The 19,033-nt window shown below is 38.4% G+C and overlaps 1 protein-coding gene across 2 annotated transcripts in view; it reads left to right on the top strand.

Annotated features, from left to right (window-relative positions):
* mmp17a (matrix metallopeptidase 17a) overlaps nucleotides 1-19,033 on the top strand; it is a 93,228-nt gene that overhangs the window by 57,422 nt on the left and 16,773 nt on the right. For both annotated transcript variants that reach the window (XM_083564124.1, XM_083564125.1), the window contains exons 4-5: nucleotides 8,542-8,828; nucleotides 18,559-18,735. In XM_083564124.1, the coding sequence (XP_083420250.1) occupies nucleotides 8,542-8,828; nucleotides 18,559-18,735 (464 nt within the window). The remainder of the gene's footprint in view (nucleotides 1-8,541; nucleotides 8,829-18,558; nucleotides 18,736-19,033) is intronic.

Below are 19,033 nucleotides of genomic sequence, written 5' to 3'. Positions count from 1 at the left end.
ATCATAAATCTTTCAACAATACAGAACACTGGAGAGTGAGAACTAACATGAGTACTGGAGTATAAGATTATAAGTAATGTTCTTTCAACAGTCTTATACAGTCTTTATGGTTATAAAACTAGGAGCTACTGACCTTAACATTTGTGATCAACACAGATCCAGCACCAACTTCTCCATGCCAGAGCCTTTAAACACTCCAGGAGGTCCAATGTCAAAACTCCACACATGTAGTGGGATCCAATTGGCACTGGTACGTCTTTAGATGGTTCGGGATGTTTGCGAGACAGAAACAGAAACAGAAACACCATATAACAGAGCCCTGTATCAAAGACAGGGGATCATGTAAACCTCATACAGCCAGAACGAATGCAATTGCTAAAGCAAGAAACCCAATGAACACAATTCAACATGTCTCTGACAAGTCTCAAAAACCACGGGCGATTTTTTTGTTGTGAATTTTTCCAAGTATTATGGTTTTCCTTGGGATTCGAAAGGCAATTTATGTGTTTTTATGCAAATTCAGTAGGTACACAGAAGTATAAATAGCTCATGAATGGCTGACATTTCCTTTCAGTTTTTTTTTTATTTTTAAAGTCCATCTTAAAAATGTCCTTGTTAGTGTCTTGGAATGAAAAAAAAAATGTAATGTACAATATACCCGAATGATGGCTGCTGCAGTCCTTTATTTTAGTAGTCGAGTATTCTAACGATTATTAATCGAGTAATCGTATAGGAATACTTTTTCTTTATTAAAGCACAATATTAAATGAGAGAGAGAAAATGAGACAGGGCTCTTAAAATGAACAAGTCATTTGGTTTTCTTTTTTTTTATGTAAATTTTTATTGCTGAAATCACACACAACAATATCTGTGAAAACTCAACCCATTTAGTTTAATAGCCATGTTACATCACAATATATATATTTCCGCAGTGGCCGTGTAGAGCAGGTTATGGGAAAATATTTGTTTAATAAAACTTATAATTATTCCCATTCATACATTATTAAATCTCGCACAGTATCGTGATGTGGTTTTCTTGTCTGCGAAAAAGCTAAAATCGCCAGCTGTAAAAACGTGTTTCACTGCCTGCTCTGCACGAACACTGCCGAGGGACTTGTTGATCGCACGGTATATAAATAAAAATATAAAAAATTACTTTCAAAACTTTTTTCTTTGGCACGAATCTTCTCCTCGGCCCTCGCTGTTTTCTTCCCATTCCTCCATTTTTCATTCTGCAGCGTCTACTGTGTTACCTGTCCAGAGCGCTTCAGAGTTTAGCAGGTGGTGCGTCAGTAATAATGGTCCGTGTGAAGCACAGTGCCACGCGGTTAAATGGACCAACATGAAATCTGATTGGTTAAAGCAGCATCCTTCAAGTAACATGGATTTTTTTGCCAGAGGCATCTGCCGTGCTGACTGTGAAAGCTCACAGCAGTTACCTTTGGATAGAAACTCCAATCTACAAAGGAGCGCTAGGCAATTAAGAGACTAAAATATTTGAAATAATTTTATACATATTCATGGACAAGATGAGCCCAGTTATGCATTCATACTGTGCTAGGATATTTATTCTTTAAACGTTTTTTTTAGATACAGTACACAGATACAGTAGTATTATTACGTTCCACCCTCAATACACAATATCAATAACATAAAAATTAACTTGAACAGCCTCCTAAAAACGGAAAAAGATTATGGCTGCTTTTTGTTTCAAGCGGTGACCTGAGTAAATAGTGCAGAAAGGAAAGTTGGAATGAATACCTATACACCATTTAGGATAAGAGGCTCGAAATGTAATGACATGAGAGAGATCATTAAGCAAAGAAAAAGCCAGAAATCTGTCCATAGGCTCATTCTCAATCTCTGTAAATAATAAATACATCCATTTTGTTATCTCCGCAGCCTTTGTCTTAAGCGCATCATTTGATTCTGTGTTATGTACCGGTTCCAGTCACAAAGCTTTAAAAAGAAAGCAAAGTGTAATGATTTGTAGCAGAGTAAAACATTTTTTGCCAGAGGGCCATTAACTTTTTTTTTTTCATTTTAGAAATGACAAGCGATTGTATTCACGCTATATGACCAAAAGTTTGTGATGACTTCATCATCACGTCCATATGTCTCCAAATCTGGATGCACACAATTGTATTTCTATAGTTACAATTTCTCTTCACTGGAACTAAGGGATCCATGAAGACATGGTTTGCCAAGGTTGTGTGGAAAAGCATGGACTTTGACCCCAGTGACCGTTGTTGTACTGTTCCTAAACCGATTGAACTATCTAGGGGAGTGGTAGTTCAGTGGTTAAGGTGTTGGGTTACTCATTGGAAGGTCAGGGGTTCAAGCCCTGGTATCGCCAAGCTGCCACTCTTGGGCCCTTGAGCAAGGCCCTTAACCCTCTGTGCTCCATGGGCGCCGTATCGTAGCTGACCCTGCGCTCTGACCCCAGCTTCCAAGCAAGCTGGGATATGGGAAGAAAGAATTTCAAGGTGCTGTAATGTATATGTGACAAATCAAGGCTATTCTATAAAAGTTTTCTCAAAAGAATGGAAATTCATAACATAGACTAAATCTGGAAAAGGATATTCAACAAGCATGTATGATGATCAGGTGTCTACAAACATTTGGTCATATAGTGTGTTTGTGTTAGTGATGCATGTACATATAATGCGCCTACTAAGGTCTTAGGTTTCTGTAACGCTTGGATGATAATCAGCCTGATTGGATCATTTGTTCATGAATATATGAATATATATATACAATGTGCAATGTGATGCAATTTAAAACAGTGTGCATCAAGTGCAAGTTTGTATTTGTATTTGTATCGCCATGCATTGTATCAGTAAAAAACATATTTGCATCAGTAAAAACAATTTATTTAGATATAATTATTAGATGTAATATATTTTTTTATTATTTAGAAAGTTACCAATAATTTGTGACCAATATTTCATATGTAGGTTGATTTCTTCTCAGAAAGATTCACATAGAATTAGAATACAGATTAACATGGCAGAGGTAGAGCTGCATCTTTCCGGAGACAGGAAAATAACTTTTATCTTTTTTTTAACTACAAAGGCCTGTAAAGGGCCATGCATTAGAAGTCAGAAGGCACTTAAGTAAATTGATGATTTGTGGACTGAAGTAAAGAAATATAAGCGAATTATCTGTACCATATTAAATAGCGTCATATTTATTTTTCATTGTATTGCATTGAATCGCATTCAAACCGAAATCAGATCCGCATCGTAATGGGGTGAACCGTATCGCATTGCATCGGTAGCTGCTTTATATGTATCTTTAACGTATCGATGGTTGTGCATCCGGATGCGAATCGCATCAGCCCCAGTTATGGAGATGCACATCCTTAATATAGACCCACTCGCAGTGTCTGATTATTTACAGCCACATTCAAGACAAAATGTTGGCGCTATCCGAAGATATGCTCATGCATTTAGAATAGCATGCAACCTGTTTGGTATGCTTTTAGCATTTTTTTGGCTCTTCTCAAAATCATAATATTCACCCTGGTTATTCCTACTAATGTATCCAGTTTAACTCCAGATTTGCTTAGCAAACCTTTTCCTCTTGAAATCTCTTAGTAGTATTATTCTTTTTTTACAGATTTTTCAGTTGCTTTAAGATTTCATTTTTAACATTTTGGAAATTATTTTTTTCTTAGATACATAAAAATGTTCTTTCCTTTTTAAAAGCCATTCCAACTTTTACCCATGAACTTTAAGAAGTGACACACGCTTTTACACTAAACTATAAAATCTGTCATGATTTTATCAATTCTGAGCTCCAGGAAGGTTTCTGCACAATACAATTCCAAACAATTTACTTTCGGGACACCTATGTGGGCGGTGTGTTTGGCTGAGGCTGACAGATGATGGCTTTCTCCGAGCCGCTGATTGTTATGCATGTCGTCTATCCGGATTTTCCCATCAGGTTTTTAAGAGCTTCGATGCTCTTGTTGAAGTGATCAAAGCAAGATAATCGATATGAGCTGCTACAGGAACGATGAATAGAATAATACTTCTGTTTTGGGGTCTTTTGTTTTGTTTTGGTTTTGAGTTGTTGTTTTTTTGTTTTTTTCGTCTTTCGCTTGTTTGTGGATGGGTTAGCCTGTTCTGGATGATTAGAACAGCATGCAGTACATTCCCTATCCACATGCTCTTATGTCTGCTTAATCTGCACAATGTCACATAGTGGCAAAGGACAGGGCCGTGACTGGAAATGATAAAGCTGGCATTTTAAAATGAGTGGCTTTCATTTATCAAGCTGGATACTATCGAATTTATTCATAAATCGTTCACGCAAATGTTTACACAAGAAATGTGTACAGTCTGTTCAAAACACCTTTGTGATGAATGAGCCATGTTTTACATCTAGTGGAATCTTCCGGTAGAAGAATGGAGATGTACTTAGAACAAGGACTACATAAATAACCGAGCTAATTATATAGACATTTGTATAAACTATTGCAGTAACAGGCCATTTCCTTGATTAAAAGTTATTAAATTCAGATATGCATCAAATACGGTTACCGTATTTTTCGGACTATAAGCCGCTACTTTTTTCCCACGTTTTGAACCCCGCGGCTTAAACAACGAAGCGGCTAATTTATGAATTTTGCCTGGGTTTTTCCCGGTTTTACAAACTTCAAGCCAAAAAACTGAGCGACAAAACATTAGACCAATGACATTTCCGAACGGAAACTAAAAAACGCACCTCGCCTGTGTTCTGAGCTGCACGGCTTCAGGAGAAAAAACTTTTATTTTTAAACATACGACGATGCCAAAAGAAAAACTCCCGAGAGAAATAGTTGTGAAAGGAAGGAGGAAGACAGTGAACAATGACTTTCTTGGTGGGCTACTGTTTAGATACAAGCCGTTGTAACGCGTTGAGTCTGGGTGAAGGGAGAGCTCGCTAACTCCATTTGCAACAGAAATCATATAAGCACAGACAGGTTTCCAAAACTCGTGCTTTTTTTTTTTTCTTGGCATCAGGGTTATGGGTGAGTCAAAGAAACTTAGAAATCAGCATCAGAAAATGTTAAGGACATATTCCTTGTCTTGAACACACGCAGTAATAGCGGAAAATGCAGTGGCATGCTATTCCCAAAATACCGCTCTGCTCCTAAAGGAAGCGCAACATATTTCACCCGTTACACCGTGTGTAACGTGTCTTTCGTTAAAGCCTGTGTAAAGTACATTAGCGTAGACAGCGGCTTAAAAACAGGTGCGGCTTATTTATGTTAAAAATTTAAATATTTGTCAGTGGGTGCGGCTTATATATGGGTGCGGAATAGTCCGAAAATTACGGTATTTATTTCATGTCAAAATTTTACAAAAGTTTTACAAAAGTCATTGACTTGCAAGGAATTATTATCAAACAAATCCAAAAAATTAAGATAAATAAGACTGCTAATCAATTAGAAAACATGAACAGGCACCCTTTAAAAACAAAAAAAGAGTTAGGATTATCATAGATACACACTGTTTAGTGGCTCACCTGTGTTATTGGAAGATTTACCCATGCTGAGCTTAGGAAGCACTTTTCCACTGTTTCAGAGTTTCAGCTATTTTGGCTTTTATAAGGTACACTGTTTTGTAAATCAGGTGAGAATTTCCAAATCGGTTTGGCCTACAAAAACCTTTTTCACACAGCTTCACTAAAAGAGTGATAAATGTGCGAACAATGGGATGAAATGCCTGTGGAGAGCGAGTGCACGAGAGAAAATGGATGAGGAAAGTGAGTATAGAATACAATCTCTAACCCTTTGGCCCCGAGTTTCACAGCTGGCTGTGAGCCACAGAGATTCACATGTTCCTTTGAATGAAGTCCTTAGCATTTGACAGCAAGTTATAAAGTATCACGAAACAAGACATCATAAGGGTAAGGATGTAAGTGAACTGAAAAGGAGCTCTCAGGCTCAGTCAGTGAGGTCGAGATGTGTTGGAGAAGAATGAAATGCAGTAAATTGCCCAGTAAGGACTCCAGTGATGTACATCACCGTACATATTGGTGATGACAATTCCTTGAAACACTGGATTGGACATTCTAGAAGCTGCAGATAATTCACATTTTGTTGACTGATGTCACCTAACACAGTGGTCCCCAACTCCCCGGGCACTGGTCTGTGGGTCAATTGGTACCGGGCCGCACAAAAAGAATACATAAAAACTTTCTTTCGGCTTCTCCCATTAGGGGTCGCCACAGCGGATCATCCGCATGTTTGATTTGGCACATGTTTTTATGCTGGATGCCCTTCCTAACGCAACCCTCCCCATTTATCCGGGCTTGGGACCGGCACTAAGAGTGGCTGGGGTTGGTTCCCTGACCGGGGATCGAACCTGGGCCACAGCAGTGAGAGCGCCGCATCCTAACCACTAGACCACCAGGGGACCACAGAAAGAATACATAACTTACATGATTTCCGTTTTATTTATTCATTTCGAAAAAATTTCCGGATTCTCTCTGCCACATCTGTCTATGACTCACTCTTGATGCATGTCAAGATACTTGCCTTGGTCACGTCTTACCTCCATCCCCTACCTTCTTAAAGGGGCTGCTCCGGCCACTAACACATAATACGATAGAAACAAATTTTATTTGTTATAGGAATCAGTACATGCATTTGAGTCAAGCTGCTTCACCTCGTTCAGTAAAACAGTGCTTGGAGGAAACAGTTACGATGTGAAATAATTTTTACAACTAAAGCATGTGTCCATGAGCAGGAGACTGTATATGTATATGTACATTATTCAGTCTATAATGGTTTTACAGTCTATAATGTACATAAAGAGTCTAATTAGATTTTGAATTAGGAGAATAACTATAAATCATTAACTCAGTAAATATTTTGTTCTTTTTGTATAATGATTATATACAGTGAGCTGAACTACTGTCAGCTACTGTCAAAACACCATATGTAGTTATATGGAATATACTTCATTTTTCTTTCAGGCAGGCTAACAATTTTTCTTATAGTCTCTAGTTTTTTTTTCTATACATATAAAACTGCTATATGATTACTGGTAGGACTGTATAATTGCACTGAGATTTTCCACATCCCATATGAACTCATGAACCCCTTCAATAAAGGGCTACAAAATACAGCTTGGCACAAGAAATAGCATATGGTTGAAAGCTCTTGTTAATTATTTGATCTTTAAAAGAACTTTACTTGCATACAGTATTACTGAGGTCTTTGTGGTGGAAAAGATATAACGCAAAACGTACGCTATAAAAATGTCTCTACAAAAAAAAAAAAAAAGAAGGTGGATTCGAGTAAACTGTTTCTTTTCAAGATAAGCATTTTAGGGTTGAATGGAGCATACTAGCATGGAGCTTGCAGTAAGATGATATAACTGGAATATTTAAATGAATGTCAATCCTACTCCTAGGTGAAGTCATGCGGAAAAGTGGCAAGGCGATCTAGGTAATAGATCTCTAGCTGATCCATCAATGTTAACACTGTAAACATAGCAAGCTTACTCAGCTCATTTCTAATGCACTACAGACCGCTTTGAATGTCAACTCTGCATCTTCAGGACCCATTGTGAATTGACCTGCTCTTTAAATCACTGCTGAGGGATGTAGTGCCCTCTAGCAAGGTGCAAGGTACCAGCCTTCAAACACTTCACATCTTGTGAAGTCCACAAACACGGTGCAATTCTTAAACCTGGACATGCTAACGCATATGTTTTTATTTTTTGTTTCAAAGGTTCGGTTTCTCCTTGGCACTTGTTCAGTGGGCCACCTGAAAATGAATTTTCCATTGATTCTTTTCTTTCTCTGTCAGGTCGCACGGCTCAAATTGCCCTTGGTAAAAGAGATTAAGATGTTTCTAAGTGGCACTTGGCCTATAAAACGGTGGCTGTTTTGTGTTTAAACTACCCTGAATCCGTTTCGTGCAAAAGAGGAAGAGAGCAAGAACAAATCCTATTATGACCTAATCCACATTTGGGCTGGCTCCGTTGAGGCAGCTTTAGAAGACAGTCTTGCCGTGCTTTTGTGCATTTCGCACTATTGTTAACAATAATTCTTTTTAAATGCTTAGGCTAAACCCAATTTTGTGGTTTTTTTGGTACTGTTGTTTGCTCATGAAATGGAAATTGCCTTATAAATTCACCTTTAGTAGCCAACTTTATTCTGTAGAAGTTTATGGTGTATCCTCGGGACATTGGTAACAAAGTGGGAATGCTTCATGGATGTAATAGCAGTTTATCTAATGTTTGCTATGTATATTTTAGTGGACTATACAGTGATAGATTTTATTTCATATGCAAGCTAAGCAGATATAACATTCCCGGTTAAATTTGTTAATTGGCTCATCTACCATTTTATTGCGAATATTTCCTAATGATTATTCAAATGTTTAAATGCTGACTCCCTGTGTACAATGCATGCAAGCTGGCAAATCTGGCATCCCAAACTCAAAAGCTTTGTAGCAGCAGTGCTAAAATCTCTGCACTATTGTACCATCCAGTTCTTGATTTATACTAGTAGCCTTACGGACTTCTTTCTGCCCCCAAGGGTGCGGACGTTTCCCAAGGAGTCAGCTGTACTAGGGAGGGAAACCGTGCGAGCCCTGATGTACTACGCTCTGAAGGTGTGGAGTGACATCACGCCGCTGAACTTCCACGAGGTGGCGGGCAACAAGGCGGACATCCAGATCGACTTTACCAAAGCAGACCACAATGACGGATACCCATTTGACGGCCCTGGTGGGACTGTAGCTCACGCCTTCTTCCCAGGAGAACGTTTCACTGCAGGGGATACGCACTTTGATGATGATGAGGCTTGGACTTTTAGGTCTCCAGGTAAGGCTGTGTGAGTGGGTTCTGAGGATGAGTTCAAATTTGGGTTATGTATTCCCTTATACCCAGTATACATTGTATGGGACGGAACATAACTAACGTGAAACGTCTGTGGCAATCTTTGGTTGTGGCTTATAGTGGGTCTTATGTCATAATGTGAGAAAGGGTTCAAACTCTGCAATTGTCATGGTCTTGAAACCAAAGATTTTCTTAGAGTGTCAGTTTAGGATGACCATCTAACAATGCTGACTAGCCAACAAATGTGCAACATGAAAAGACTCCTTGTGACCTGGTGCTAAAACACGAATACCAAATAAAATTTTGTGGAGTTGTGGCAGCAGAGGTCTTGCTTGTAGGACGTGTCCTCCAGCTGTTACCCTGACCTAGTCAAGACGGATACTGCACAGAAGTAAATAGTGGTTGAATTGCAGGTGAAGAGCAAGCTGTACAAGTGCTGTCCTTTTTGTTAACCCACAGTGTTCACATCACAAGTGCCAAAGCACAATTCATTTTGCTTTGTTTGTTTAGCACTATACAGTAATCCCTCTACCTCGGTTCGAATCTCCCGTGGTTTATCGCGGAATTGCATTTGCCACATAACTACTTTGATTCGCTGATTTTCCAGATCTCTCGCAGATACCACGATAGACCAAAAAACTTATATGGAATTGTTTTTATGGAGTTTTATGTTGAAATAATGAGATGTATTATAAAAAATATAATTATTCATTATATAATGAAGTAAAATGTTGATACAGGTCAGTACTGTATACATAAAAATGCTTTTTTGGGGTGGCGTCCATTTATCGCGGTTTTTCTTTCATCGCGGGCGGTTTTGAAATTTTATTACTATTTTATTTATTTATTTATTTATTTTATTTATTTTATTACTGTACTTTCTTGTAACCTACAATTCAATAGGTGTCATCATCATACTATCTACATAGCTGTTTTATTTAGGTTTATTAGATTTGTGTCACACAGAATGGTTTTTATATATTTTGCGAGATAAAATAGCACAGTTTGTAGAAAGCATTAGAACACGGTCTTTTATCGTTTTTTTTTTTTTTTTACATATATATATATATATATATTTAAAAAATCTGATTTCTGGTGTGTCATGGATAAAAATGTGCATAAAACAGTTAACGGTTTGGTTGTACTATTTCTTGACTATATCTTTGACTTTGACACATTTACAGTTTGCTCGCTCGGCTTTTCCTCCGTGATTCACATACATTACGACTGAAATTAAAAAACAATAATGTAATACACAGCATTGGAAAAGTTTTTGGTTGAAATTCATATATTCAATTAATTGTAATTATTGTGGGGGAGTGGTGGCTCCAGCGGTTAAGGCGCTGGGTTGCCGATCGGAAGGTCTGGGTTTCAAGCCACGGTATCGCCAGGCTGCCACTCTTGGGCTCTTGAGCAAGGCCCTTAACCCTCTATGCTCCGGGGGTCCCTTACGAGGGAAATGTCAAGGTCCGTGATGTCGGAGTGACGTGGGGCCGCCTTCCCGTGGGCTCACCACCTGCAGGAGGGACCGTAAGGGACGGTGCTGTGAGGATTGGGCAGCAGTCGAAGGCGGGGGCCTGCTTAGACTGCTGCCCCCGCGACCCGAATTACGGATAAGCGGAAGAAAATGAATGAATGAATGAAGGATGAATGAATGTAATTATTGTGAATTTTTTTGCTTTTACAATCACATCTTTTTATCACTTCACATCATTTTTTTTCTTAGATTGATGTGCTTGCCTCAAAGGGAATTTTAATCGATGCACTGAGAAAAAAAAAGTCTTTGTCATTTATTGTAACAAGCTGTTTGTACATGCGAGCAAATGCGATTAGTGTCCAAACGACGCAGATCAAATTGGAATCCTGTCAAAAATCCTGAGCCAATTATAAAGTCCATTTTTTTTGGAACGGTGACCAAACGCAAATTTTTATTTTGGTAAGCTCAAGCTGTTTGGTTTTATAGGGCTTGTATCTTTTCATTTTATGAAATAAATAATAAATGTGATATAAAAAAAGAAAACTGACTGGAAAAGATTGATTAAGAGCATAAAAAGATCAATTATAATCATCCTTTTTTTTTTTTATATAAGTTGCGAGAACTGAGAACTAAGATCTAACAAATGTATAGCTTATGATAGATAGATAGATAGATAGATAGATAGATAGATAGATAGATAGATAGATGGATGGATGGATGGATGGATGGATGGATGGATGGATGGATGGATGGATGGATGGATGGATGGATGGATGGATGGATGGATGGATGGATGGATAGATAGATAGATAGATAGATAGATAGATAGATAGATAGATAGATAGATAGATAGATAGATAGATAGATAGATAGATAGATAGATAGATAGATAGAACTCACACACTTACATACACATCTGTATTACCTAAATGGGGTTTAACAAATGTAAACTATTATATTTTTCCAGTAACTTAATTTTATTGAATCAATTTCATTGATTGCTCAATACAATCAATATAATAAAAAAAAAATTGTAGTGCATTAATTCCCACTAACCGTACCGAAATGTTTGCGAACCCTGACTTGAAAACCGAGCTACGTACCGAACTGTGACCTTTGCGTACCGTTACACTCCTAGTGCCTACACACCGTTGCTGCTTGGCCCCCTTATAATAACACCACAAGAAAGGAGGGCTGAGGATGTCAATGTGTCAAAAACCAAAATGCCCTGCAATACTGGGGTCACAAAATTGTTATTCAAAATGCAGCTACTTATTCCAAAACGACAAAAGAAATGAATCCAATGTGCTTTCCTGCATAAAATAAAACTCAAATCGTTTTTTTGGAATAGCTTTTATTCAACATTAATAACGTGTGAAACAGTTTTCAGGCAAAAAGCAAAAGAAAAGTGAAGCGTTCGAGATTGTGACCCCATTTTGCTGCGACTAAACCATTGAAAGCAGTATTCCGGGTGCTTTATGTTAACAACAAGGCCTGGATTTTCAGGTCTCTAGGTGGAGCGGTACGAGTCAGACTATGTGAGAGGTTCAGGTCTGCCGGTGTTGACTTTCGAACCTCATTTCGCTCATGGCGAAGCCATTTTAGTACGGGCCCGTGGAGACATCGCTAGAGCGGTAGATGCACTTCGCTATCATCTGAGTACTTTATCCCTGTTGCTTGCACCTTTCTGAACCGAGTGTGACATGGCTCAGTAGGGCAAAAGGAGCTTGCACTTGGATTTCCTGTGGGTTTTAGCAAACTGTGTCTCCCTCTTTCCATTATATTTTTTGGCCAGCCTGAGGCCATATGCTCCTAAACAGATGTGAGGCCTGTACGTATAATTTCTCGGATCAAGAAAGCTTATGTTTGCATGGGGTGCTAGCAGGAGTATGTCTGTAAAAAGGATAAAGATTTTGTCAGCTCTTCTGCATCTGAAAAATACAACCCCTGTACCATTTCTGTTTCTCCAGTGTACAATACAGTATCCTACTTCACTGGAGTCTTTTACAGTAAGTAGTTACAAAAATCTTACTCAGAGTCAAATAAATATAATTAAATTTTAGTACCGATTTCTGCCTCGTGCTTCCTTTGTTCCCACTGTCATGCCTCATATATTGGTCTTCATATCTTCTCTTTCAAGTACCTAAAATTTATAATTTTATAAATAACAAATTATAAGTAATCCCTGTGTGTTAATGTAGTAAATGCAGTTAATGGCCCTTAAAATAACTTCTCTATTCAATTCTCTCCGAATGAATTTTGTGGTTGCTGTGTCATCTTGTGCAGATGACATACATGAAATGACGTCAGTAAACCCGTAGCCATTCTCAATGGGCAGGTGGACAAAATTAGTTTTCTGCCTAAAACATGGCATTAGAGCAGATTGACTTGGATTAACTTATTTAAAGTTTTTTTTTAAGTGTTTATGCTGTAAGAAAGTAGCTCCACAGAAATATACTCAGCTTTTTAATTAGCATTCCAGCAACAAAAGCAGGGGGACGTCCTGAACAAAAGACTTGGAGAAAAGAGAACTTGTTCCCTTTACCAGATATCATATAGTTCCACTATATTGCTACTATACTGTATCTGTATAACCTGAAGTGGGCATGGCTGAAAATTAATAGTTCTGAAAGGCTTTTTTTTCCCCCTTCCTTCCTTCCTTCCTTCCTTCCTTCCTTCCTTCCTTCCTTCCTTCCTTCCTTCCTTCCTTCCTTCCTTCCTTTTTTTCCTTCCTTCCTTCCTTTATTCCTTCCTTCCTTCCTGCCTTTGGAATGTCTCATTTCTTCATTCCATCCTTTCTCTATTCCATCCTTTCTTCCATTTCTTTTAAAGTATTATTCCTTTCTTTCTTCCTTATATTGGAAGTACTCCTTCCTTCCTTCCTTCCTACCATCCTTCCTTCCTTCCTCCCTTTCTTCGTTCATTCCTTCCTTTTTTTCCCTTCCTTCCTTCCTTCCTTCCTTCCTTCCTTCCTTCCTTCCTTCCTTCCTTCCTTCCTTCCTTCCTTCCTTTGGAATGTCTAATTTGTTAATTCCATCCTTCCTCTATTCCATCCTTTCTTTCATTCCTTGGAAAGTATTATTCCTTTCTTTCTTCCTTCTTTCCTTTCTTTCTTTGGAAGGTCTGCTTCCTTCTTTCTTTCTTTCTTTCTTTCTTTCTTTCTTTCTTTCTTTCTTTCTTTCTTTCTTTCTTTCTTTCTTTCTTTCTTTCTTTCTTTCTATCTTTCTTTCCTTCTTTCTTTCCTTCCTTCCTTCCTTCCTTCCTTCCTTCCTTCCTTCCTTCCTTCCTTCCTTCCTTCCTTCCTTCCTTCTTTTGAAAGCTCTATTTCCCAAAGAGTGAACAAACCAGGAGTCTAATTTAAACTGCTAAGATTCTGACCAGGCATTTACTAAGAATGAATAAATGAACGGTATACGTGCACGTTAATGAATGTGGTCTTTGCCGTGCCCGTGTAAACCTAAAAACCTCCTCCTCAAGCCTTTTTTCCTTGTCCTTAAAGGGTTAAAGGAAAAAGAGCATTGTGTTTGTTTTTGTGTGATGATGAGACAATATCTGTTCATTTCTAATAATCTGCTCATATTTGGTAACTGTAAATTCAAGCAGTTCCTGCGTGTGATAAAAGGATGTTTGTTGTGAGCCTACTGTGAATTAGAGATCTCGCAACAGTCTGGGAACTAATAGAGAATAGTATCAGAACAGTCAGTAAATATTTGACAGGTTTTTCTAAAGTTGATATAATTAAATAATGTTCCTTAGATATAAAAAAAAAAAAAAAAAAAAAAAAGAACAAAGAAAACCATTTGTTTTAATAAATGACTTGCTTTCAAATGTATTTACAAAGTTGTTCACACAACGTTCTAAGTTATTAAACAATACCTGAAACCAAAAACGTCAAGCATGAGATGTTGCAAAAAATTGAGTCATAAGTGATGTTGCCTTTTGGAGGAAACGTATAAAGTTCTAAGTAAAACGCTACAAAAAAATATCACCCCATTTTAAATACAGCACTAAAAAACAAACCTCTGGGACACTTCTGAAATTCACTCTGGACCGGATGCTGGTTTGGGCTCATTCAGGTTCATAATTGATTTCTAATGATATACGGGGTATGTTGAAACCTTTATTGTTGTGTATAATACACTAGAACAGAGTAGTTAACATTTAGAATACACAGTCACCCTAGAAAGATTAAACTAGTGATGTAACTAATAAATAAACTAATCTCTAAGACTCAGGACTCGGGACTTGAAGTTAAGAGGTCATACCAAAAAGTTTCGAGACTACCACTGCTTTCCAAGAAAGTACTTTATTTATCTAAGTTTGCACACTATCCCCTTAAAATATTCCCCTTACATAGCATTAAAATGCTCCCAGCGTTCTAACCACTTCTCAAATACGTCCTGGAAGTCTTCTTTTCGAAGCTTGTCAAGCACCTTCTGCCATTCCTGCTGGATCTCCATAATGGTGTCAACATAGTGATTTTTGGGCTGGATCTTTGGGAAGAGGGCAGGGTCTACAGGAGCTAAATCTGGCGAGTAGGGTGTGTGCGGAAGTGAGGTTATGGGGATTGTTCTTCGACGATTATCGTGCACAAGTTACCTCATAACAAGTTCACACTCCTCGCAATGCAACACGCTGCCTGAGGTCCTCCAGCACTGCTCGGCTGGTGCCACCTCTCAGGGTAAGAGGTAAGTATACTTCAAGGCTCTCCTCTGTTCTGGCACCAATGTGGTGGAATGAACTTCCCATTCCCATTCCCATTCAGCGTCTGCTGAATGCCACAAATGTAAATTGCCGAATGGTCTCGACGTTTTAGGGGGCTGACCTCGTTAAAGGTCTTCCTGATCTCTCGTCGTCTTCCAGTGATGTTCTTCCACGTGCCACTCAAAACATCTCGAACGCTTTATTGCAACAGCAATTGTAATATTATGTGTCCATAATGAAATCACAGACGACTTTTTATGATCTCATATTCTGGATGGAATTCTAGTTAGTTCCTGGGAACCCGGAGGAAGCCCATGCAGACATGGCTAGAACCTGCAAAATTCATGCTCCAACTAGGGACTATTAGTGTTGCAAGGCAGCAATGCCTCTCCATGCCACCTATGTTGAAACAATAGTCCCATTTCCTTCTTTAGCACTGTGCTTTTCGTGGGACATCTTTGGGGCATATTGTTCTTGGCAGGACATAAGAACCTTCCCCCAATGAGGACCATCTGCTAATGTACGTAATTACTGAAGTGAAAAGGAGCTTGAGAAGAAGTGCCTAATGTTAAACGCTCCATTTAAGCCGGTAGGTGGCTTCTCGTCGATTGAGTGGCAGCTGGGAGTGCCCTATGGTGCGGGTTTGACGTGCTCCGGTAGGTCAGTTAAGCAGAATGGCAGGATGGTTGCACTGTTTTTGACAGCATGCAAATAGCTTTTATTAATTATCTCTCCGGTTGCTCACTAATGCAGACGGATGATTGCGGCCCAAAGAAAAGCCTCATTAAGCAGGTGTGTTTTTTGATGACTTTTGCAATTTGGCACCAGCCGCTCATTTGTGTTGTGTCTATGCGTGTGTGTGAGGCACACTGAGCCAGAGAGTGGGTAGAAGAAATTACGCTCATCCATTATCACTCATATTACATAGCTGTCACTACTACTGCTTGGGTTTCGGCTACTTTTCTGACCACCTTTTAAATGGATGGGACTCACATTACTTGATCTTTCAGTATTTAAAACGGAAGAAGCTTCATTAACCAAGCTGTTATATGAGAAACAATGCATTTGGACAGATTGATGATGCGTTTAGTGAAACAAGAGCCAAAGAGTTAACAAGGTGGTTGTTTAATTTTTGATAATAGTTGAATAAACAACAAAGGAGCAGCAGATTAATTTGCTAGTGTGAGAATATAGATGACCTCCATGAAAAAGTTCCACCATGTTACATCTGATTCTCTGTAGCACTTTCTTTCTTTCTTTCTTTCTTTCTTTCTTTCTTTCTTTCTTTCTTTCTTTCTTTCTTTCTTTCTTTCTTTCTTTCTTTCTTTCTTTCTTTCGTATAGAATCATAAATATTACTACATGTCCATGCTTTGAAAAACATCCACTATATATCAGATTCTCTGTAAAAAAATATTATCATTTCTCTTCCTTCCTTCCTTTCTTCCTTTCTTCCTTTCTTCCTTCCTTCCTTCCTTCCTTCCTTCCTTCCTTTCTTCTAGGCTTTCTTGCTTCTTCCTTCCAGTATTACCCATATGACCCCATGTTCTCACTTTACACACATCCATTATTTTACACCAGATTTTCTTTCTTTCTTTCTTTCTTTCTTTCTTTCTTTCTTTCTTTCTTTCTTTCTTTCTTTCTTTCTTTCTTTCTTTCTTTCTTTCTTTCTTTCTCTGTTAATCATTTTATTCATTCATATATAATTATAATAAATATTACGTAAAATCCATTCACTGTTATATCAGATTCTCTGTGGCAAAGGTAAACCCTTTTTTTTTCTTTTCTTTCTTTCTTTCTTTCTTTCTTTTTTTTTTGTATGGAATCATAAATATTACCTCATGTCCATGCTTTGAAAAAAATCCACTATATATCAGGTTCTCTGTAGAAAAAACTGAACATTTCTCTTCCTTCCTTCCTTCCTTCCTTCCTTCCTTCCTTCCTTCCTTCCTTCCTTCCTTGCTTTCTTGCTTCTTCCTTCTAGTATTACCCATATTACCCCATGTCTTCACTTTACACACATCCATCATTTTACACCTTTCTTTCTTTCTTTCTTTCTTTCTTTCTTTCTTTCTTTCTTTCTTTCTTTCTTTCTTTCTTTCCTTCCTGCTAATATTCATAAATTTTGTTCAATTTCTACACAAAAGCATTTACCATATTCCATCAAATTCCCATAGCAAAGTGCAACAGTCAGAACTCTGCTGCTGTGAAACACCTCTTTCCTAATCATCATCTGTTATACACGACGCTATCTTTGCCAACAGAGACACCTTCATCTGGCAAGTTGTGCATCTCCTTCCTCAGAGAATCATCCTGACGAAAGTGTTACCGCTGCCAAGTGATCGTTTGAGAAGCATGGGCCGCCGACACGCACAAATAGATGCAGAAGGTCTCGATAGAAGAAGCATTATATAAAACTCTCGAGTCAGTGCACGTCTTCAGTCACGCGTTTGCCTTTTGGAGTGTGCCTGCCTGTAGATTAGAGCCTGCATTGTGCCCGTAAGTCATCCAGGTGACTTCCAGAGCTTTGGTAAATTTACTCTTTTGTGCTGAGTGAATGCCAGAGCTCAAACAAAATGCGAGATACACATTTAGTTGAGGATATTTTCAGATTTATTTTAACAGACATTTTTTAATGCTTAGTGTTACAAATATTCATATCTATATCCGTATTTAAATGCGAAGCAGATGTGGGCATTGTCTAAACCCAAATTTTTTATTATTTTTTTTCTTGAATTAAATGAAACCTACCATTATGGTGAGAGGAAAAACTCAACAGGGGGAAAAACAAAGGCAAAAAATATGCTGAAAATATGCTCTATGGATTCAAACTCTAAACCTGATCTAAAACTGAGCTACATCATTCCAGGTCATTAGACTAAGATGATAACTGAAAACTGGTTATGATGAGGATGATAACGATGATTGACTAAGATTATGATAAGACCAAGATGTGAGGCCCAGCATCTCTCCTGACGGGGGCAGTGACAAAGGATAAATGAATAAATGGTTTAAATGCATTGGGCGACATTTTTGTCCTGCAAGCCTCGTATCTGTTTTTCCATTGGTGCATTCCGAATTACAGAAAGCAATTTCGGGGGGGGGACACAACAGTACCTCCAATTTGTACGTGTTTTTACAAATGTTTATCATTTATAGCACCTTATCTGCTCAATCTAAATAACGTTTGGTATTTTGTTAATATAATATGATACACACTCTTTTATCTAGTCTGCCCTTGCATTTTATTGATAGCCCAATGATCTTGCTATGCCTAAACCCACTTAATGAAAGCCATTTATGTCTGATTGCACTTTTCTCAACGCTCTGACTATGGAGATTAATTTAAGAATAAAGAATTTTCCGAGAGACGAGAGCATGGCAGTGTCCTCGCCATCAAATCCGAGCACACTGCATTCCAATTTCGGCCATTCTGGGTCCTGACTTACCCTTTGTTCATCGGGGAGGTCATTTTGAAGTGCAGCCAACCGAAACATCTTAATCTTGAAACAGTGCGATTGCTTTGTCTCTGTAGATTCGCACGGCATGGACCTGTTTGCTGTGGCGGTACACGAGTTTGGCCACGCCATTGGACTCGCGCATACGTCTGCCATTGAGTCCATCATGCGTCCGTACTACCAAGGGCCAGTGGGAGACCCGCTGAAGTACGATCTCCCTTATGAGGACAAAGTGCGAGTCTGGCAGCTTTATGGTGAGAATAAGCAGTCACTTGCTTTACTGTTTTGCTTCCTCTCTTTCTCTTTCTGACTCATACAGTATCTTCTACCTTTTAACTCTCTTGCTCCTACTCCCTGCTGAATTTCTTTTTTCTTCATATTTATACACAAAAACTTGCACCAGGAAATCTTTCCATTGGCTAAAGGTCCTAGGTTTTTAACTGGTAAGACTTTCTATTAAGCCTTTATAGAAATCTATAATATAAACATACAATACGTTCATATTTATTACCTCAGCATTTATTAGCATTTATTACCTCAGGAAAAATCAGT

Source organism: Silurus aristotelis, assembly GCF_946808225.1.
Source record: "Silurus aristotelis genome assembly, chromosome: 16".
NCBI classification, from domain to species: Eukaryota; Metazoa; Chordata; class Actinopteri; order Siluriformes; family Siluridae; genus Silurus; species Silurus aristotelis.
Note: the sequence above shows the minus strand (reverse complement) of the source record. Positions and strands in the feature narration are given on the sequence as shown.